The sequence below is a fragment of the Equus quagga genome, chromosome 17, assembly GCF_021613505.1.
Source record: "Equus quagga isolate Etosha38 chromosome 17, UCLA_HA_Equagga_1.0, whole genome shotgun sequence".
NCBI classification, from domain to species: domain Eukaryota; kingdom Metazoa; phylum Chordata; class Mammalia; order Perissodactyla; family Equidae; genus Equus; species Equus quagga.
This window is the reverse complement of record NC_060283.1, coordinates 1,571,338-1,592,359: the sequence shown is the minus strand read 5'-3', so window position 1 is coordinate 1,592,359 and position 21,022 is coordinate 1,571,338. Positions and strand designations below refer to the sequence as shown.

General features: G+C 60.0%; 3 protein-coding genes across 9 annotated transcripts in view; 1 reads left to right on the top strand and 2 right to left on the bottom strand.

Annotated features, from left to right (window-relative positions):
* Positions 1-2,796, top strand: part of SLC22A18 (solute carrier family 22 member 18) — a 28,498-nt gene extending 25,702 nt beyond the window's left edge. Inside the window, exons 8-10 of the mRNA XM_046642932.1 lie at positions 75-176; positions 391-511; positions 2,562-2,796. Of these exons, the coding sequence (XP_046498888.1) occupies positions 75-176; positions 391-511; positions 2,562-2,749 (411 nt within the window). The 3' untranslated portion in view covers positions 2,750-2,796. The remainder of the gene's footprint in view (positions 1-74; positions 177-390; positions 512-2,561) is intronic.
* Positions 2,797-4,694: 1,898 nt separating this feature from the next.
* Positions 4,695-5,865, bottom strand: PHLDA2 (pleckstrin homology like domain family A member 2). The gene is made up of 2 exons (XM_046644328.1): positions 5,384-5,865; positions 4,695-5,011 (listed from the first exon to the last, which is right to left on the bottom strand). The coding sequence occupies exon 1, from the start codon at positions 5,787-5,789 to the stop codon at positions 5,394-5,396; it is 396 nt and encodes a 131-aa protein (XP_046500284.1). The 5' UTR covers positions 5,790-5,865; the 3' UTR covers positions 4,695-5,011; positions 5,384-5,393.
* An 11,870-nt stretch (positions 5,866-17,735) lies between these two features.
* The window catches only part of NAP1L4 (nucleosome assembly protein 1 like 4), a 48,408-nt gene continuing 45,121 nt past the window's right edge, over positions 17,736-21,022 (bottom strand). For all 7 annotated transcript variants that reach the window (XR_006885752.1, XR_006885751.1, XR_006885753.1 and 4 more), the window contains one exon: positions 17,736-18,928. Coding sequence is in view for 1 of the 7 variants with exons in the window: in XM_046643241.1 (XP_046499197.1) it covers positions 18,890-18,928 (39 nt within the window). In the remaining 6 variants the exon portion in view is untranslated. The remainder of the gene's footprint in view (positions 18,929-21,022) is intronic.

Sequence of the window (21,022 nt, the reverse complement as noted above, 5' to 3'; positions counted from 1 at the left end):
GGTATGCATGTGCTTGTGTGTGCACACGTGTGTGACACACACCCACCCCCACCCTCCCGCTCTCCCCCGCCTAGGTCATCCAGGGCCTGGTCATCGAGCGGTTGAGCCGCCACTTCTCGGAGGCCGCGCTGCTCCGGGCCAGCGTGCTGGTCTTCATGGTGGTGGGGCTGGCCATGGTGAGAGCTCCCCCTCGGGCGACCCCCCAGAGAGCAGGGTCCCAGGTTGCTCCCCTGACCCTCTGTACATGCCCAGTTTGCTCTTGAGCCCCTAGGCCCCTCATCCCCTCCACCCCCACCCAGGGCCACTTCTATGGGACCTCAGGGAGGGCCCTCCCATCCTGGTCCCGTGTGGCTCCTGATCACCATGACCACCTGCCCTGCCCCATGCCAGGTGCTGATGTCCAACATCTTCCACTTCTGCCTGCTGATGCCCGGCCTGGTCTTCAGCCTGTGTGCCCTCAATGTGGTCACCGACAGCATGCTGACCAAGGCTGTCTCGGCCTCCGACACGGGTGAGTGCGGTACCCCAAGCCTGGTGCGGGGCGGGTCCTGGGGAGACCCCGGCCCTCCTCTCTGGGAAGCGTGCTGGGCAGTTTCAGGTGGAGCAGCTGTCCTGATTTCCTGCTGGGTCTGTGCAGACCCAGTGGGTGCTGAGTTGGGTGGGCGGCCAGGGGTCCAAGTGGGCGGGATGGGGGTGGTGGGCCGCAAGAGCCCTCAGGTGAGAATTCTGCCCACCACCCAGCCGAGCTGGGCCCCACCAGCCCTGCACCAGGCCCTGCTGACCAGTCCAGGGCCAGGCCCGAGGGATGGGAGCAGGGCTTCTGGGAGGTGGCATCTGACCGGGTTCTGAAGCATGGGTAGGATTTCACTAGAAAGGGAGAGTGACATTCGAGGCTGGGCCCCAGCTGAGCAGAGGTGTGGAGGTGTGGGTCAGACCGGGGCCAGCAGAGGCCGCTTAGAAGGACAGCCCAGCGGGCAGGGGATGCGAAAGTGCCAGAAATGGGTGGTCGGCACAGGGAGGGGCTTGCCTGGCAGGCTGGGAGCGGAAGCGGGTCTTCAGTCCCCTCCCCAGCACACGGCTGGCACAGGGAGTGTCCTGAGTGAAGGAGTGAGTGGATGAATGCACACCACTAGTGAAATCTAGGAAGCCCCAAGGCCACCCAGTAGGACAAATGGACCCCCAGCCCTCACTCTGCACCCAGCTTTCTTTCTTGAGGCCTAGGAGTCTCCCATCCAGACTGGGGGGCCCTGGGCCTGAGGGTCCTGAGGTTCCTTCCCCCACTCTCTCCTGGGCTCAGCATGGGTTGAGCTGGGGGCTCCTGTGGGCTGGTTGAAGTCAAAGGCCTCCCAGCAGCAGGCCCAGAAGGCCCAGGGGGCCTGGCCGACCTTCAGTCCATCCACCTCTTTGTCTGAGAGGAGCACATTGAAGTCTAGAGGCCTGGATGGGAACAGAGCGGCTGACAGGCAGCAGCTCTTCTCAGGGCTGCCTTGGGGGCGTATGGGAGGCCAGGCTGGTCTTGGAGGGCTCCCTGGAGGTGGTGGGCTGGCACTCTGGCGAGGCTAGGAGGAGGAGCCTGGAGAGATGGGGGCAGGTCTGGCAGGGAGGAGGGAGGAGCAGACCCAGGCCACTAGCGCCACACTGTGCCCCAGCACCACCCTTCAGCTTCGAAGGAGCCAGGCGCTGGTTCCCAGCGTCAGCCTGGGAACGGGAGACCGCAGAGGGGGCGGTAATTGCTCCCCGGTGTCTGCAGGGCGTGTGGGCGATGGGAGAGGCTGCTCTTAAATTTCCCCCACCCCAGGCCCTGAGCCCAGGCGGGGCCTCGCCAGGCGGCTCCCAGCTGCCCTGGCCCCGGCTTTCCACCTCCCGGAACCCTGGGTTTCTGAAGCCCCTGGAGCCAGCGACTCTCCGGGCAGATGCCGTCAGGGTGGACAGTAGCCACACACATGCTCGCCCACCCAGGGCACAGCTGACAAGAGGGGCGTGGAGATGGAGCAGTCAGGGAACTGGGCATAGGCAGCTAGGAGACCCTGAGAAGTGGGTGCAGAGAGGCAGGTGGGGGTGTGCCCCCGAAGCCCCTCCCAGCCCTGCGGGAGGCGTTCCCTCCAGATGTATGAGGGCGGTGGGGGCTGTAGGGGGAGACACTGGGATGTCCTGGCCCACCTTGCACCCCAGCCCCAGCCCTCACCGCAGTGGCTCAGAAGGACCTCTCCTTGCAGGCCCACCTGCCCAGGCCCCCCCCACCCACACTGGGGTGCCATCTCCCTGGCAGGCCTGGGAGAGCAGACCTGGCCCATGACCCGTGGGCCTGTTCCCAGGCTCCTCTTGTACTTGGGAACTTTCAGGGGCAGAGCAGAGGCTCAGCCCCACACCCAAGAAGCACCCAGTGTGGCCCCTGCGTGGCTGGGTGGTCCAACCCGCAGGCCCAGGTGGAGGGAGCTGGGGGCAGAGACGGAGGACGGGCAGCCTGGGGAGGCCCTGGCTGTGTCCAGAAGGTGGGCAGCTGAGGCAGTGATGCTGGGGGACCTGCCCAGGCCTGACTTACCCCCCTCCCTGCCCCACAGGGACCATGCTGGGCCTCTGCGCCGCTGTGCACCCACTGACTCGGACCCTGGGGCCCACCCTGGGCGGCCTCCTGTACCGCAGCTTCGGCGTCCCTATCTTTGGCCACGTGCAGTTCACCGTCAACTTCCTTGTCCTCCTTTTCCTCTGGAGGCAGCCTATGCTTCAGAAGATGGACAAAGTCCGGTGACCACAGCCCCTGGGGCGCAGACTGGCAATAAACTCATTTGGGACCTCTTCCGGCCTGATTTCTGCAGGCTCCCACGTGGGGCCCGCCTGCATCTGGTCAGGCAGGGCGCCTGGAGGTGAGGGATGGGGCCTTGAATGCTTGAGGGCTTCCTGGAGAAAGGCACCTGGAGCGGGACCCCAGAGCTTCGGGAAGGACAGAATTACCCAAATTCCTCCCGGTGGGAGGCAGGCCCTGCCCTGAGTCCGTCACCGTGGCCAGTGAGGAGGCCTCCCTGCCGCCTAGACTCTGCTCACATTCCCAGAGACGGGGAGCTCTCTGCCCCCCGCCGCCAACACTGGTCCCCGGCCCACACACCCTCATTGACTCTGGCCGTCGCTCCCGATCAAACAGAAACGGGGGCCTTGGAGAAGATAAGGAGCTGGAGGCTGGGGAGACATCTAGGGAAAGGGCCCTCGCTCCGTGTTGGGGAGCTCAGCGGGGAGACCCAGGCAGCAGGTCCCAAGAACCAGGGAGCATTCGCCGGCTCCTGCCTCCCAGCCTGGGCTCTACAGAGAAGGGCACAGGGCACAGAGAGCCCAGCAGCTGCTGTGACCAATGACCAGTGTGGACAGCACAACCTCATCAGGGTCTGTAAAGGCTCCTGAGACGCTGAAGGCCACCCCGTCCCCCATAGGCTGCCTTTTGAAGCAGCTATTAAAACTCAGAACCCCCAACCTCTGAATTCCATGGTCCCCACTCCAGAAGGGGCTCAGGGAGCCCAGGGTCCATCACCCTTGCAGCCCAAGAGCTCAGGCCAGACCCCGCCTCCACTTGGACCCCACCAGGAACGGGGTCACTCATCCAGAGGAGGGTCTGGCGAGAGAAGTCTCCAGGGTGGGGCGGGGTAGGGGGCCACCCTGGGGTGAGTGCGGGTCCTGGGGCTGGTCTTTTCTCCTCTCTGGAGGAGCCCCTCCCCGTCTACACACGGGCTTCACAGACAGCACCGCTGAGGAGAAAATGCGCTGCAAGGGAGAGTTCCTCTCTGAACCCAGGCCTCCCGGCAAAGGGACAGCCTCTGCCTCAGTCTGACCGCTTTGACCCCACTAGGAGGCCTGTGAGGGCTCTCCCCTTATCAAGGGCAAACGACTGACATTGGACCCCAATTTTGATCCTTCACTCCTCTCGCCTCTGCCTCCCACACTGAGCAGCCCTCCAGCCACAAAGGTCCCCAAAATGAAGGGCCCCTGACCGGGCAACGTTGGACACACACTGTCTCGGGCCACCCCCCGTTTTACTGAGGAGGCAGCCAGGAAGGGAGGACGGAAGTTGCTGGCTTGTTGGGTCCTTCTGACCTCCCCACCCAAAGGCACAGTCTTGGGCCAGCCCCTGGACACTGAGGGTCCTCAGCCTCCTGCCAAACCGTAGGAAATTGCGCAGGACTCTCCCCCCGTTCACCAGAAGCAACACCGCGGGCACTGGCCAGCGGGGCCTGGCAAGTGGACCGCCTGGAGCGGCCATGGCTCAGCCCCGGTGGGGTCAAGAGGAGCGGCAGGGCAGGCAGCCAGCCAGAGGGCAACGGCTGGGCAGCAGGGCTGGGCAGGGGGCGTGTGGATGGGAAGGGGCAGCTGGAGCCCAGCACCCCGAATGATTCAGGAGCAGCTCAGACGGGAGGAGTGCACTGACCTCGGTGGGGCAGTTTGTCAGTGACCTCCTGCAGCAAGCCCTGCCACCCGCCCTGCCCTCCCAGGCCTCTCCCAGGAGCGGAAGTCAGCCAGGGCCAAACCCAGGGCACTTCCCGGCCTCTGGAGAGGCTGCTCAGCGAGGAGGGTGTGGACGCCCGGCTGATGACACTGTGTTCATTCAAAGGGAGCTCCCTTGCCCTTCCGTTTCGGAGTGGCTCCCCCTCCACACGCACTGAGCGAGGGTCCCCCAGCCCCTACAGGAATCTCACAGCATCACACGAAGCTGGTAGAAAGACAGCTTAAGCGATTTATTTGGAATGGACACATCGATGCAAAAACAAAATATTAAGACAGATGGTTTGACGACTAATAACCATCATAATAAATACATAGATAATCTAATAATTTAAGGTGCCCGCGCAGCGGGGCGAAACTCTACAGGTCTGCATGGGAAGGCTCCCTCTGCGGGGCAGGGACACGGCCTCCGTCCTCGCCGTGGTCAGTGGGAGGGAGCCCACCGGGCCCCCCGCGGTGGAGGGGAGCCCCTGGGCTCCTGCCAGCGCCGCCCCGCATCCGGCCCGACTCCTCCAGTGTATAGCTCCTGTGGGGAGAGGAGGTGGTCAGGGAGCTGTGCCCAAGCCCGAGGCAGAGCAGGCGGGGGTCCAGCCTGTGGGTCCCCCAAGACCCCGATGAGAGAAGTGCAAGCGACGCTCCTTCCGCGCGTCCCAGACACCCCGCACCCGGTCCCCTCTCCAAAGTATCGCCTAGATGCAACAGGGCCTCCCCCGGACGTCAGCAGTAAAAACTGTCTTTCCCCAAGGACCGCGTCCCAGCTGGTGGATCGCGGCCCGGGGCGCTCGGGACGGGCAGAACGGGCAGGCGGCCCGGAGGGTGTTGGAGACGGACAGGGGGCGCGGAGGGCGCTCGGGACGGGCAGGGGGCGCGGAGGGCGCTCTCGGCGGCCGGCACTCACCGGGTGGCGCTCAGGGCACGCGGGCGGTCCGGGCCCCTGGCTGCTCGGCAGTCGCCTCGCGCTGCTGGCGGCTGTGGAAGTCCTCCAGGGCGCGGCGGTTCTGGAAGTCGATGAGCGCCAGAGTGATGGCCGCGTTCCAGCAGCTCTCGCCCGCGCAGCGGAAGTCGATCTCCTTGCGGTCGGTGGTGACGATAGTGAAGTAGACGTACTTGCCCGTGCGCTCCACGCAGTCCACCTTGAGGATGGAGTGGAAGCGCAGCTCCTTGGGGCGCGCGCCGGGGCCGGCGGGGAACAGGCTCAGGCGGTCGGGGGTGAGCACGCCGCGCTTCTTCTTCCACACCTGGAAGAGGCTGTCGCTGCGCTTCTCCAGCTCGCCCTCGCGCAGCACCTCGCCGGGGGTCTTCATGGCAGCAGGTGGCGGGCACAGATCTGGGCGCACGGGCAGCTGCGACGCCGGCAATGCGCTCTGGCGGCCCCGGCGCGGCCTTTATAACGACCCCGCCCTCACCCCGCCCACTCGAGACCCCGCCCCGCACGGGCACGCCCCCTCCAGACCACGCCCCTAACCTTCAGCCCGCACCCCCGCTCCTGTGCCCCCTCCCCCGCGGGCGCCCCTGAGCGCCCGTCGCCTGCCCGAGGTCGCCCCCTCCTCGGTGGCTGCGGCCCGCGCGCCCCTGCTCCCCTGGCGCCCCGGCTCCCCTGGCACCCCGGCTCCCCAGCCCCGTGGGGTGACTCTTGGTCTCCACCCAACCCCGGACGCCGGCCCTGCGGAGGAATGCGCTGCGGCCGCCCTGCCCGCAGTGACTCACCGCCCGGGAGCCCCGGGACAGCCCGCAGCCCGGCTGGCCCAGGGCGGGGAGCCGGCAGGGCGCAGACGCCCCTCTCCGGGCGCCCCGATGGCAGCCCTGCCGCTCCAGGCTGGTGGGCAGGAGGAGATCGCGGGGCGTTGGTTCTTCCACGCCCCAGGGCCCTTCCCCGGGAGACCCTCGGGTGGTCCTGCCCCAGCATGCCGGATCTCCCAGCCTGCCACCCGCCGGCCTGCCTGGAAGGACCTTCTTGGCGGCAGGAGAACAGGTGTTCTGAACCTCAATTTTCTATCAAATGGGGACAGTAACACTTTCGTTAGATTAGGTGACACATGGAAAGTGCTAGGACGGCACCCCGTGGTGCTCAGTGATGTGTGGGGAGGAGGCCGCTCCCGCCTCCCTTCCTGGGGGCCTGTCCTCCCTGGGCCCTCGTGACGTCCGACGGGGGCGCGGGGCGGGGGGGGCGACTCTGACCACGGCCGGGGCTGACCGGCGGCGCGAGGCCCCGGGAGCCGAGGGGGCGCAGGGCGCTTGGTGCGGGAGGGTCCGCCTGGCGGGGCGAGGGGCGGCGGGGGCGGCTGAGTCATCCTCCCAGCAGCGCGGGCTGGCGTTTTTATTTACCCTCTTCCTTTAAAGGGTTTAATAGGAGCAGGAAGTGATCGCTGGCTGCTCTGGGGTTCCCAGGGGTGGGGGTGCAGCCGGCCAGGGGATCTCTGAGGGCCGCAGCAGCTCTAGGGCCCCCACCATCCAGTAGGACCCCCCCCCCCCCAGCCGCCCCCAGCTGTGGCCTGGTCAGGTGCTGGAAAAAGGGCAAGGAAGGGCCCAAGTTCCATGCGGGTAGTGAGAACCAACCCCAGCCTCATAATTTGCAGAGCTGACGCAAGATGAAAATGAAGGTCCCCTGGTTCTGAAAGTATTACAAAGTTCAAGACAGAGAGAGCAGAGCCTAAAACCCAGCACAGGACCTTCTGGGTCCAGCCTGTGGAGCTGGCCCTGGAACCAACCTGCCCCACTGCCCTGGCTGTGTGGCCTTGGGCAGGGCCCCTAACCTCTCAGAGAGCAGTCCAGACCGCTGGCCCTTCAAGGTCTCTGTGAGGAACAAGGGGCGCCAGTGGCTCAGAGGAGGGGCCTGGGCCAGACCTGTGCAACTGGCATCTAGGTGGCAGCTGCCCACTGGTCCCCACAAGTGTGGCCAAGGGACCCGCCGGGGAGTGAAAGGGCAGGGCGGCTGAGAGGGTAGAGATGGTGCCCAGGACCTTGGCCTGCGGGAGGGAGGACTGGACCAATGTAGGGACTGCTGGTCAGTGTTCTTGCCCGGAGCTGGATCTGCAGGCCTGTGGGCTGAGGGAGGGAGCCCGAGGGGGCAGCAGGCACAGGCTGGGTGGGGGAAACAGATTTCCCCTCAAGACAACACAGGGCAGACTTGAAAGGGGGTGAGTTCCCCATCACTACGGGCATCCCAACAGAGCTGGCCAGCCCTTGACAGGTCGAGGGGACTCCAGATACAGACTGTGAGGCAGCTGGCCGTCCCTCCCCCAGGCGCCCTGCCACCGGAGAGCCCATGCTGTCCTTAGTGGGTCCTGGACTGCCGGGCAAGGAGACCTGGGCAAGAGGCTCCTCTGGGCAGCGGGACACTGGCCTCACTTCTCCCTCCCAGTCACCCCACAAGGTGAGGGCTGGTGGGGTTGGTTTCTTGGATTTGCAGGGACTCAGAGAAGTTAAGTAACTCATCTGACGTCACACAGCCAGCCAGTAGGATTCAAATCCCTTCTCCCGCACACGAGGCCTGGGTGCAGGAGGTAGCCACCCCCCAACCCGAGCGGGGAGCGGGCTCTGGGCTGGGGACATTTGCTGGCCCCTTCTCAGAACGGGCAGGGGGCCGCGCTGGCCTTTGCCTCACGCCAGTGGCGTCAGGCAGCGTCAGTCAGAGCCCAGCTTACTAATATTTATTTGAGGGCCACATCCGGGATTCCCATGGAACCCGACTGTGGGGACCCCCCTGCAGGCAGAGACTGTCCCCAAACATCCGGCCAGGGACACTGGCCAGCCGTCCCATCCAGCTGGGTGAGGATGTTGGGGGCTGGGGCAGAATGAGGGCGCCTCTTCGAAACTCCCTGCATGAGGTCATCTCCACTTCGATGACGGTGACAGGCCAAGCCCAGCCCCGCAGCCTGTTGCCCAACCAGCCCAGCAAACGGCAGCCCGAGGAAGCTGTGCGTCACGGCCTCCATGCCTGGGGCTCCATACCCTCCTCCCCCTGCGGGCGGCCGTGTTCAGGCACGGCCTGGGGGAGGGGTCCCCTGCTCACCTCTCTCCTCCTCCAGAAAGCCCTCTCAGATTTCCAGGGCCTGTCCTTAGGCTGGCTCCCCCTGGCTGCATAACTGCTGGGACCGTGTGGCCCCCGAGCCTGGGAAGGTGGGAGGCCCAGGCTGTTTAGAGTCACAGCACCTGAGAGGGGGTCTGATGCCACCGGACTTGAGCCTGACATGGCCCATTGGCTACGTCTTGTGACTCAGGCCTGCCCTCCATCCATGTCCTTGCAGCGGCAGCCGGGAAAAGCGATAGGCCCAAGGGGGGAGGCAGGAGGCCTGTCCTCATCCGGTTTCAGGCTCTCATGGTCAGCCTGGCCTTGGCCCCTCAGGGCTGTGTCCTTTGTCCCTCTATCTGGCTCCCTGAGCCCCTAGGCTGGAATCTGACAGGTAGGCCCCGCATCGCACGGTCCTGGCGATGGAATGAGAAAGTGATGCTACCCAGGGCACCCTTCCCCTCCTTGGCTCCCTGGCCAGCTCCTATTCATCCCTGAGGACTCTGCTCAGAAGTCACTATCAGTTCCTGGAATGCAGTGACGGTGTCTTATTCTTTGGGGCCCCCAGGGCACAGCCCAGGCAGTCAGGAAATGTTTTTGGAAACAAGTGGACCTTTCTACCTCAATGTCTAAGACCCAGCTCTCTGGGCAGAGCACCGGAGGTTGGTGGAGACTGTTTGCTTGTCTGTGAAACCAGAACACGGGAGGGGTCTGGGGCGGACAGGGCCAGGCAGGTCCAGTCCTGGGGGAGCCGAGCGCAGGGGCCTCTCCCACCGGTCACAGGATGGGGAGGAGGGCAGGAGTCAGCTGGCATTCCTGTCACTCAGCAGAAACTGCCCAGGGCCTGGTTCACAAGGACATGGGGCCTCTGGAAGCTTGAATGAATGGATTAATGAATAAATGAATTACAGAGAGCGCGTGCGCGCGCGCGAGGGAGAGGGCAGAAGTGGACAAGGCATTGCTGCCACCCTCTGGACGGTCATCAGCCCTTAGTGCTGCCTGGGCAGCCTCATCGCAGGACAGGTAAGATGACTGGATCCTACCCCCTCGCACCCCCAGCTTCTCGTTCAGCAGGCCTGGGGCAGGGCCCTGGCAGGGCTGTTCCGTCACACTCTTTCCCACTTAAGTACCACCTTAGAAAATGAATTAACCAACTGACTAAGAACTTTAAAATAATATGCAAATAAAAGTTAATAAACTAGGAATTTAAAATAAATTAATAAACTGAGAGCTTTAAAAAATAAAATTAAAAAGTTTAAGAATCTTAAAAAATAAATTTAAAAAATAACTAAGAACTTAAAATAATTATTAAGAACTTTTAAAAAATAAAAATAAATTAAAAAATGGAAAAATTACCCAAATAGAAACCAATTGCTGACATAAAAAGTAAAAATGGCTGAAATGATTTCAAAGTTCTGAAGGCTCATCTCTCATGTCCCCACCCCCGGGCCCACCCTTGCTGCGGTGAGTGACCTCTGATCCTTTTTTAAAAATGCATTTGCATTTCCTCCCCAAATTAAACAGAATCACCATATAATCCAGCAATCTCACTTCTGGGTCTCTCCCCAAAAGAAGTGAAAGCAGGGTCTCAGAGAGTTACTTGCACACCCACGTTCACAGCAGCATTATTCACAACATCCCAGAGGTGGAAACAACCCAAGTGTCCATTGATGGACGAATGGATACACCAAAGATTGTCTACCTGCACCATGGAATATTACTCAGCCATAAAAAGGAAGGAAATTCTGGCATGTGCTACCACATGGATGAACCTTGAGGACATCATGCTCTGTGAAGTAAGCCAGTCACAAAAAGACAAATACTTCCGCATATATGAGGTCCCTGGAGGGTCAAAATCATCGAGACAGAAAGTGGGATGGTGGGCGCCAGGGGCTGGGGGAGGGGGATAGTGTTTAACAGGGACAGAGTTTCAGTTTGGGAAGAGGGAAAGGTCTGGGGATGGATGGTGGCAAGGGTTGTACAACATTGTCAATGTGCTTAGGCCACTGAACTGTGCATTAAAAATGGTTAAGATGGTAGATTTTATGTGTATTTTACAATTTTAACAAGGTGATTACATATGAATATCCCTGCATGACAGATAGGAGCTTGCATTTTTAATTTGTTTGATAGAAAGGGAGACATAACGTATTATTTTCTTCTGTGGCTCGGGCACTTCCCCCTGAACCTGCCTCCCTTTCACAGGGACACTCCATCATTTCCCGTGAGGGACCTCAGGCCGCATCTAGGCTTTTGCTGTTGTCATCAGTGGTGCTGCACGAATATCCGAGTACCTTCAACTCTACGCACATGTGCAAAATTTCACCAGGACAGCTTGCAAGATGTGGAATTGCTGGGCCGAATGGGTGACAGCTCTGACAAGGTCGCCTGCTGACCAGTTTACACTCCCACCTGGAGGCACACGGCGCCCACTTCCACACAGTTGGCCCAATAACGGACACTCTGTATTTTTTTTTTTTTTTACCAACTTGGTGGCCAAAAGCTGGGGTCTCATCTCCACGGGCATTTCTCCGCCTATCTCTCCGGGTATTTATGGGCCTTTCCTGTGTTTCTCGCCTTTCCTCTTCACGTGCTGGTGTCTCTTTGGAAAGCCTCTGTAGCGGGCTAGCAGGGGCTCCCGAAAAGACGTGTCTGTCCTAACCCCCAGAGCCTGTGAATGTGACCTTACAGGGTGAAAGAGTGAATACTAACTCACATGGCAGAGGATGCAATGAAGGTAAGGACCTTGAGAGAGATGATCCCAGATGATCCAGGTGGGCCCTGAGTGCCATCACGTGTCCTTATCAGAGAGACACACAGAGATGAGGCGGCAGCCTTGTGACCACAGAGGCAGAGACTGGGGTGATGCAGCCACAGCCAAGGAACGCCTGGAGCCCCCAGAAGCTGGACAAGACAGGAAGGAGCGTCCCCTGGAGCCTCCTGGAGGGAGCGCAGCCCCGCAACACCTTCATTTTGGACTGCTGGCCTCCAGAACTGGGAGAGTGAATTTCTGTTGTTCTAAGCCACCCATCATGTGTTCATTTGTTACGGCTGCCCCAGGACACTGATACAGCGCCAGGTGGTCTGGTGCTGACCCTGCCCTGGGCCTGGAGCACACGGTCCAGTGGCAGACGAGGACAGGACAGAGTGACAGGGGCATTAGCCAGCCTTGGTTGTGAGGTCAAGTCTTCCCAGGTACCACCAGTGACTTTTGAGCTAGAGTTTCAAGGATGAGTAGGAGTTCTCCACATCACCTGGCCTTCCCCAGGCACAGACAAGGGACACAGATGTCCAGAGTGCTCTGTAGATGTCTGGAAATCCAGACGGACGTGCTGCCCAGCCCAGGTGGGGAGCCGGAGGCTGGCCCCAGACTCGGCCTGACGGGACATGGCATTGTGGCAGTCCAGCTCATATGCATGGGAGGGCAGGCGACCTCCGGTTCAGTGCCGAGGAGAGCAGGTTCGGGACGCGTTCAAAGGTGCCCGAGCAGGCAGTGCTGTTGACAGGGGAGCAGTAGTGGCCCGGGCGTCGCCAGTGGGGTCCCCTCAGCCCCTCCTCTCGGGGGGACTCCGCACTGCTTCCTTTGCACCATCAGCCTCTCGCTGGACACTGCAGTCTTGGGCTGGTCTCTGCATGTGGCCCCCTCTATCCCCCAGCCCCACCTCGGCCCCCACCCGTGAGCTGCTGGGAGGCTGGGCGTCCTGGCCCCTGCTCCTCAGGTCCCCCCATAGACCACCCCAGGTGCCTCATGCTCAAAACAGTGTCCCCTCAGTGCCCCCCCTCTGAAGGCCAGAGGCCTCGGCCGCCCCTTACCCTGCTTCCTCTTCCAAGCCCTGTCCATTCCACCCCTCCTCTGCCACCATCTGGCCCCCCTCTGCCGAGCCTCCTGCCTGGACCCCTGTGGCCACCTGCAGGAGTGTCCTGGGGCTGCCTTGGCAAATGACCACAAGCTTGGTGGCTGAGAAGACAGACGTGTTACCCCCTGCTCTGGAAGCTGATGGCCTCCGGCTGAACCCCTGACGGTGGACCTGAGCCCAGCCCCTTCTCGAGCTGTTGCGGGCACTCTCTGTCCTCCTCCCCCAGCCCTTTGCTGAATGAGCTGTGAGAGGCCGCTGAGTTGGCCATGGATTCTCAGGGTCCCTTGGTGCCCATGCCCTCCCACCCTTCTTAGAGCTCCCCCAGTCTGCCCTCTGAAGAAACCTCAAGGACTGGGCCTGGGGGTCCTGGTCCCCTGAGAGGGCAGTTCCAGGAGCTCTGCTGGGATCTTCCAGCTCCTGCTGGAAATGGGAGCAGGTTGAGACCCAGGGCCCACCCTGGCAGCCTGGGTGGGAGGCAGAAGTCTGGCCGGTGCCTGCACCTGGAGGCCTCCCCAAGCTCCTCCTTGCCCCGGCCTCCCAGATGCACGCTCCACATCCTCCCCAGAGCAGCTCCAAGCCAGCAGGCACTGGGGAGGGCAGCGTGGGCAGCACCACCTGTGCCCAGGTCTGGGGAGGGCAGTGTGGCTGCGCACATTGGGCCTGCCTGGCTCTCATCCATCTCAGATGCAGTAACCGAGACCCAGGGAGGTTCAGAGACTTGGTCGACACTCCCAGACTTCCGGAGCTGCCCTGAGGAGAGCACCCAGCCCACAGAGGACATGTCTGTAGGGTCTACCCTGTTTCTTCTGGGTCCAGGGAAGGTCCTGGGCCACAGACCCCATGAGGCCTGGAGCCCAGCTGGGCCAAGCCAAGCCTGTTGGGTCATCATGGAAAGTAACATCCGGCCACGCCCTCAGTGAGCTGAGTCAGTGCGGCAGGGCTGGCCCGGGGCCCAGATGTACCAAGGTGACTTGGACAGCGGGGATAAGGGGTATGTGTGGGGGTGGTCCAGGCCTCACTCTCTTGGCAGCTGAGGGGGCAGGGGTAAAAGGGGTCTTTAAGGTCAGCGCCTGGTGGGAATCCAGACTTTCACCAGAGCCACCCTACAACCTGAGACAGGGACTCCCAGAAGGGTTCCAGGCAGACAAGATGCTGGAGAATCACACCACTTCAAAGGAGTCCAAAGCTCAGCCAGGGCCAGCCTGAGAAGGGGTCCTGGAGACCCTGCTGTTGGGGGCCACTGCCTTCCAGCATCTCCTGGTGGGCGGGGGCCCAAATGGCTGGGTCTTGGGTCCCTTGGGTCCCCCTCCCCGACAGTGTGGCTGTGCTCCCTGAGGTTGGGGTGGGAGTGGCTGCCTCTACAGGAAGCAAGCTGGGAAGTCATTCCCCTCGGAAGAGTTTTGAGGCAGGGGCCAAAGTCCAGGTGCGGCTGCGCTGGGCGGGTTGGCTGATGGGAGACAAGGGCAGCCCACGCTGGGGACAGCACCCTTCAGTAGGGCACCAGCCTCCAGGGTGGTCCCTTCTTCAACCAGGGGCTTGGTTGGTAGCCAAAGTCTCCCTCAGGGCGTGCAGCCGGCCAGGTCAGAGGACACCTTTCTCACTACCTGTCGCTCTCGGCTGCCTCTGCAGCCCACCCAGAGTTCCTGTCACCTTCTGGGCACTCAGGAGACCAGTGTGGGGGGTGGGGGGGGGAAACGACATGATGGGACACACACATACACACACACATATTCTGAGCAGGGGGCAGGTTAGAGGTCAGCACCACCAATAGGACAGTTCTGGCTGAGCCCAAGGGCTCCACCTCCCACCCCAGCACGGTCTCCCACCTCTGGGCCAAGGCCTGGTGGGGTTCCCCCAGGCAAAAGTGCCCTCTGGGAGCCAGAGGCATCAGGCCGACTCCGCTGGGCCCTGTGACGGCCTGAGACTTGGGTGACTTGAGGGAGGCAGTACTCGGGCCTGGGAGCAGACTCCTGGACACTGAATGGGGTGGGGTGGACCTCTGCTTGGCCCTTGCCCTACAAAATGAGCGCCAGGAACCAACAAGGCAGGCTGGCCGCTGGGGCGGGACAGTGCTGCAGATGGGGGAGCACCTGGACAAGCCACCTGAGCCGTCCACCCAACCCCCACTCGCTGCACGTGAGGACAGGGGCCCAGAAGACCTCAGCCCCTAGCCAGGCCCTGGAGGCCACAACTCTGGACCCCTCAAGGGGAAAACCAGAGTTTTAAGTGGAATCACCCCAACTTGGGGGGCTCTTGAAAAATCAGCTTCATTGAGGATAATTTATATACAACCAAACGTAGCCATGTGAGGTGGTTCCAGGAGCCTGACAAATGTACCCACCTGTGTAACTCCTTCCTTCTCCCAGACAGCGCCCTCGTCAGCCCCGTGCCCATCCCCAGACAGTGCTGTTGCTGTCGCTGTGCAGGCTCTGGAAGTCACAAAAATGTGTCCTTATATGCCCTGCCCTGTGTCTGGCTTGTCAGTCAATGCCTTCGAGATTCCAGGTTGCCAGGCTCCTGTTGCTATCGGGGTACACAGCCATTGCTATCCTGCCACCTCTAACTGTTGGCCACTGGAGGGACCATTTGAACCACCTGGGGAACTCCTGCCCCACCCCCCATTCCCCCAGGCCCTTGGGCAGAACCAAGTGCCTCCCATGAGTTGGGGTGCGGACACTGGCATAGCAGGGGGCTCAGAAACGGCAGTGGGGCCCAGTCATTCGCTTTGTTTTGCGCGAGTCTCTCAGTTGACAGGTGAGACCCAAGCCCAGAGGGAGAGGCATCAAACCATGCCCTGTGGCCTCAAAGAGAACCACGGTGGCTCAGGGAGAGTCAACCTAAGGAGCAAGGGGGCAGCAGAGGCCACAGAGATGGGAGGTGGCCCTGGACACCCACCTCCACTTGGACCCTCAGAAAGGAGCACTACTGGGCCCAGAGGAGGGCCCCAAAGTGGGGCTCAGGCCGGGCTGGAGAGGCCTGGTCATTGACCCTCTGCCCGGTGGGCAGTGTTGGGGTCTTGTGGCGGTGGCAGCCTGTGCCCCAGGAAGCTCCAGCTCCCAAAGCCAGCCCAAGTGACCACTCTGAGCTGCTACGAGGGCCACCTTCCATGCTGCCTCCTGGCTGGTGGCTCTGGGCAAACCTCCTGGCCACCCTGTAACTTTCCAGCACAAGCAGGCAGGACTGAGCAAGCCCCTGGAGCCTCTGCAGCTTCCTTGAGGTCCTGTGAAGGCAAGTGCCAGCTCCCCCCTCCTGTGACTGCCCAGAGGCAAGAACTATAGGGGCCTCAAATGTGCTGGGGGTCCAACAGGAGGGGACAGGGCTGTGGAGAGGTCAGAGGACAGTCTCAAGGACAGGCCCACACATAGGCCGAGGCTGGAGGCAGTTGCCACAGTGCAGTCAGGGAAGGCAGCTTCTCAGGGCCTCGAGCCGGAGTCAGCATCAGAGTGTTTCTGGAACAGCCAAGTCACAGCCTGAAGTCAGAGCCCCCAGGTGAGTGTGGCATCCTTGCACGCTCTTATCCCACAGGGGAAAGAAAACCCAACACCTCTGAAGAGGCCACAATCGAACGCTCGTCCCTCGCCCCATTCGTGTTGTTCTGATGTAAGCACGTTTTGTCTCATTGCTATATCAGTCTTCATCGGGAGACCACAGAAAGGGGTCCAAAGTCTAACTTTCCCTCCTGCCCGGGTGACCCAGATGCTCTCCCCAACTTCTTGTTTAGCTTGTAGCCTCCAGATGTAATCACTGTGTGCACACACATGCACAGGTGTGCGCACGCAAGCACAGATGGGAGCAACCATCCAGGTCCTGCCCTTCAATAACACATCCCAGAGGACGGTTCCCATTGGCACGAGGCTCCTCCACTTCAAACTGCTTTAGCAATGCCGTCCACACGCTTTGCACACACATAAGGGTGTGGATTCGTGTCAGAGCTAACACCTACTCTGAAGCCTTACAAGCTGCTTGGGGAGAGGCGTGAACAGGCCACACCCCTGTCCCCCATTTTCTCAGGCTCTCATCACACTGAGTTGCCAAACTCCTCGCTGCCGCCGGTCTGACAACAGCCACTCCTTTGACTGACCTTCATCCCTTCAGCAAGACCCAGCCTCCTCCATGCACCTAAGAGGGGTGCCACTGCTTTGTAGGTGACGATGGTCAGGGCCAGACCAGACTGGTGGCTGGCAGGAGGGAGGCTTTGAAGGGTCACTCTTGGAGCGGCCCTCGAGCCAGCTGGACCAGTGTTCCAGTGCAAAACTGTGCCTGCTCATGTCCTGCAGCTGAACCAAGCACGTCATTTTGTGCAACCAATTCCGATCCTTCAGTTACCTGCAAACAACGTTTCTACATACAGGTTCACGAACATGACACTTAGAGACCCCCTGGAGCCTTGACCAGTCAGGGTTGGCAGTGACGGGCAGCTCCCTGGAGGTGCGGGGGCCCATCCTCAAGAAGTGCTTCTGGCACCCAGGGGACAGGGGGCAGTGTGCAAGGCCATCATCACTGCAGCCTGCCCCTCCAGCCAGCCATAGCAAGGTGTCTTGGCATCCTCAGGCTCCTTGCCCCTTCTCAGCAACCCAGGGCTGCATCTGGCCCAGGTGAGGCTCACCCCTGGGGCACACTGGCTGGGAAATCTGGGACCAGCTACCAAGAACCTTAAGACCAGAGAGTCTTGGGCACGCGGAAAGCATGCTCATTCCCAAGCCTCACCCGGCCCTGCATGCATCTTCCTGTGGCCACAAGGACTCTCCCCCTTCTGGTCGCTCTCGGGAGAAGCCAGCCCCGCAGGCAGGCAAGAGGTGAGCTGAACACAGGCCCTGGGTGGGTGAGGAGCGGCCAGCTGCAGCCCTGCCTTCCCCTAGAGCTCCTCTCCTCTCAGCGAGGCGGCCCTGTGGGGCCAGTCAGGTACTGCAGCAGGGCCTGTGCCGCAGGAGGCTCTGGAAGGAGCGCTCCCTCCTCTGAAGGAACAAGAAGCCACCAGAAAAGCGCCAGAGAGATCAAACATGCGAAGCTCCCCTCCTGGAACCTTCTGGACCTGAAAGGTGCAGCCCCACACTCCGGGAAACGACTCCCCCAGGGTAGGAGCAAGCTTTCCGCAGCTAGCAAAGGGCCCGCCTGGGGACCCTAGACCACCCAACAGTGAACTGGGCCTGCACAGGGCCTAATGGACAAACTAAGTAAAAAACTGGATTTAAAAGCCTCAGAAATATAACAGAAAATCAGAAGCCTAGAAGTTCTGGATCTGCCCACACCCAGGGCCCTGAAGAGACAGTCCAAGAGAGTGTGTAACCACATCCGTGCCCCGCCAGGAGAAGAGCCGACGCTGGTGCCCCCACCACTCCTCCCACAGGGTTCTCCTACAAAGAAAGACCATGCACAGCGCTGGATTCATGTTTCACAACTTTAATAGAATATTCTAACTATTCTGTACAAATTGAAAACACCATATTCAGTTACAAATGTATCATAAGTAAGGCTGAGCACTCTACAGGCCTGATCACAGTGTGGACACGGCATCCCCCAGCTGCCAGAGACCACGGTCACACACTTGGAAACCCAGCCAAGAACAGGTCGCTCCAAACCCAGGGCTTTTAAGACAAGATGAACGTGGGGTCAAGAAATGGGAGTGATCAAGAAAGGAAGACTCGACATGAACACTAATGGGAAGGTCCTACTTGCGCGCCGAGCTCCCAGCACAGCAGACTGGGCATCCTGGTGCTCTGCCCACCCCCAATCCTCAGAGCCAAAAGCGGTCTGTATGTCACGAAAACAAGCTCTCGCCTCGGCAGCTGGCAGGAGAACGTAGCACGGTTTCTTCTACACAGGCCTTGCTCCAGTAGGAGCCGCCACCCCCTCTTCCTGGTCAAGTCACTGGGTCTCTAGTCACAAACATGGTTTCCGAAACTCTAAGAACGAGCAACAGCAGGCATCCCAAGCCCTCATAAGCATGAAAGAATAAATAAATACAGGATGAACCACAAAGCTCGCACCGCAGGGGCAGTGAGCACCCCCCACCCCGAGGACAATAAAACCAAAGAACACTGTCAGGAGCACAGGAGCCTACTCCACCAAGCCCTGGGAGGCGAGGAGACTGCAGGAGACCAAGCCGCTGGAAACAAAGCGTGAGAGCTTCCTCAAGTGAAACAAGAATCCAGTCCGATGCGGGAGCGGTGTCATGGGTTCTAGGTGCCCTGGAACCACAGCCCAGACATCTGTCCTTGGTGTCGAGCGACCTTCCACCCCCTACCCCCCATGTGGTCTGCGGGCCCCCTCGCTCCAAGGCAGGACCTGGGAAAGTCCACTGAGCTGCACCCAAGGCCGTAGAGGGTGCTGGGATTAACCCTCCTATTTCTGAAATGCATTTAAGTTGCCACTGTATAGGTTAAGCAAAATAATAAGGAAAAAGGAAAAGTGAAAGTGAAAATCATGCACTTGAAAACGAGTTAGATGTAAGCGCCGTCAATCCGACCATGCGCGGCCAGGCCGAGGCCTGCTGGGCGTCCGCAGGCAGCAGCCACACCTGCAGAGGTGCGCTCGCGCCTCACTGCTGTTTGCACTCGGAGGGCTGGCTCGGCTCCTTCTGTCAACGAGAGAAGACAAAACTTGTAACGATCAATCATCACCAAGTTCCTCCAACCAAATGAAAACCAAGACTCACTTATTTCACCCATTTTTACAGAGAACACAGTTAATGCAAATGTACTTTTAGAATAGTAACAAAAAATCAGCTAACTTCCCAGAAAAAAAGTCACAGTAGAATTGCCTTTTTGTTTAAAGGCGTGCTTCTGAGACACTGTAATTCACGGCACATTCAGCAGGAGGGTCTCAGGGGCGAGGGGAGGGGCTCCTGAGGGTAGCAGAGATTAAGGAAACGTGTGGGAACGCCCAGGTTTCAAAGCTGACAAGCAGCCTCAGAGCTTCGGGGCAACACGGCCCCTGGCCCACGAGAAACAGCAGCACGCTCCCCTCTCCACTCCCCGCCCCCGAAGGCCGGTTCAACACTGAAACAGCGTGGCGCTGTTCCAGGGTGTCCACACAGGCAGCCCAGCCGGCCCTGCCTGATCCCTGGAGCGCACCTCTCCCCAGAGGCCAGGCCCTGGCGCTCAGGAGGTGTCTCTCTCTCGCTCTGGGGCTGCTCTCTGCTGACAGGGAGCATGCCAAGGGATGCACCCCCGAGTGGCCTACGCTGCAAGAGCAGTGACAAGAGGCCACTACAAGAGCTCCACAGAGAAGCCCCTGATCCTGCCAGGAGTCTCTAACAGTGGGAATTCTGTCCTTCCAGAACAGCTATCAGGGACCAATTCCCCACAGAAGAGCAGGTTCACTTCAACATAGTCTAACGTGTGTATCTCACACCACGTAACACCACATTTACCAACGCCAGGAACTTCGTGTGGAGGAGAGCAAATAGCCTGAGAAATAATGATTTCACTAATACTTCTGAGCAGATAATCGTACTCCTCAGTAACCTGCGACTTCTGGTTGCTAAGATGACAAATGACTCTGAAGACAATGTGGCGTCCACGGAGTCTAAGCAAGCCTGCACTACCTGGTTCAGAGAAACACCTGGACAACGTGACCGATCCCTCCTATGGCGTAAGCCGTGGCAAATCATTTCTTTGGGAAATGATTTAAAGGATGAAACAAATTGCGTGTAAAGGATACATAAAAATACAATGGTCTAAGCTGGTTATTTGTATGTGGAATGGGAAGAGCACAAGGACAAACCTGGACCCTCGGTCCCGGCCCCAGGTCTAAGCCCAGCTGTGGGCCAACAGCAGGTCACTCCGGGAGGGGGCCCTACCCTGGCACCTGCTCGCCACACACTCATCTGAAACCCTGACGAAGAGCTGGGCACCAAAACAAACACCCCTGAGCGGAAATCCTAGCTGAAAAAGAGTGAAATCCAGCTCTGCCATTTCAAGGGTAGACCTGAAAGGTGGCCCCAACTGGTGGCCAAGAGGATCAAGCGCCAGCCCCAGACTCGCTGGATGAGCGCAGATGCCCCAGGGTGGGTCAGCAGTGGCAGCAGATGTGGGAAAGCAGTGCACAGCCTCCTGTGGGCCAGGGGGGAAAGCATGTTTCCATAATATTTGCAAAAAGGAAGTGGGTTAGAGAAGAAGCCAGGCAAGTGGTTCTGTAGGGTGACGTGTGGGAGCTGGGCCAGGTGGTACTGGATGGGAGGGACTTTCCACATATGCGAATTACACATATATAAGGTGAGTGTTAGACAATTTATGATGTGCTGTTTCAATCATGTCATATATATTTTTAATCAGGAGAATGTATTATTTACTTGTTTCGCATAAAATCAGTAACTCGGGTGATGAAGACTGCTTGGAAGGAAGGGGTCCTCAAGAAAACCAAGACCAGGAGAGGGGCTGTCACGAGGACACGAAGCCAGAAGGGAACCTCGTATTCAGAGGGAGAGGGTGGGAGGAAAATCTCACCAGGAGGGGCAGGGGCTGGGCAGCCCACTGGCACACCCGCCTTCTGAGGACCATGGCAGCCCCACCTCTGGTAAGCATCCAGACAGACAACTTCCAGGCTGTAATGCTAACAGAGAACCCTGGAGCTTCTGAGGTGAACTTTATCAATGAGACACCAACGGTATGTGGACTGTGACAAGGGCTGTGACAAAGCTGCAACAAACCCTAGTATCTTCTGTTTCATG

What these genes read in the sequence shown, in the direction of transcription:
- PHLDA2 (XM_046644328.1), bottom strand. Translation starts at nt 5,789, where the DNA reads ATGAAGACCCCCGGCGAGGTGCTGCGCGAGGGCGAGCTGGAGAAGCGC.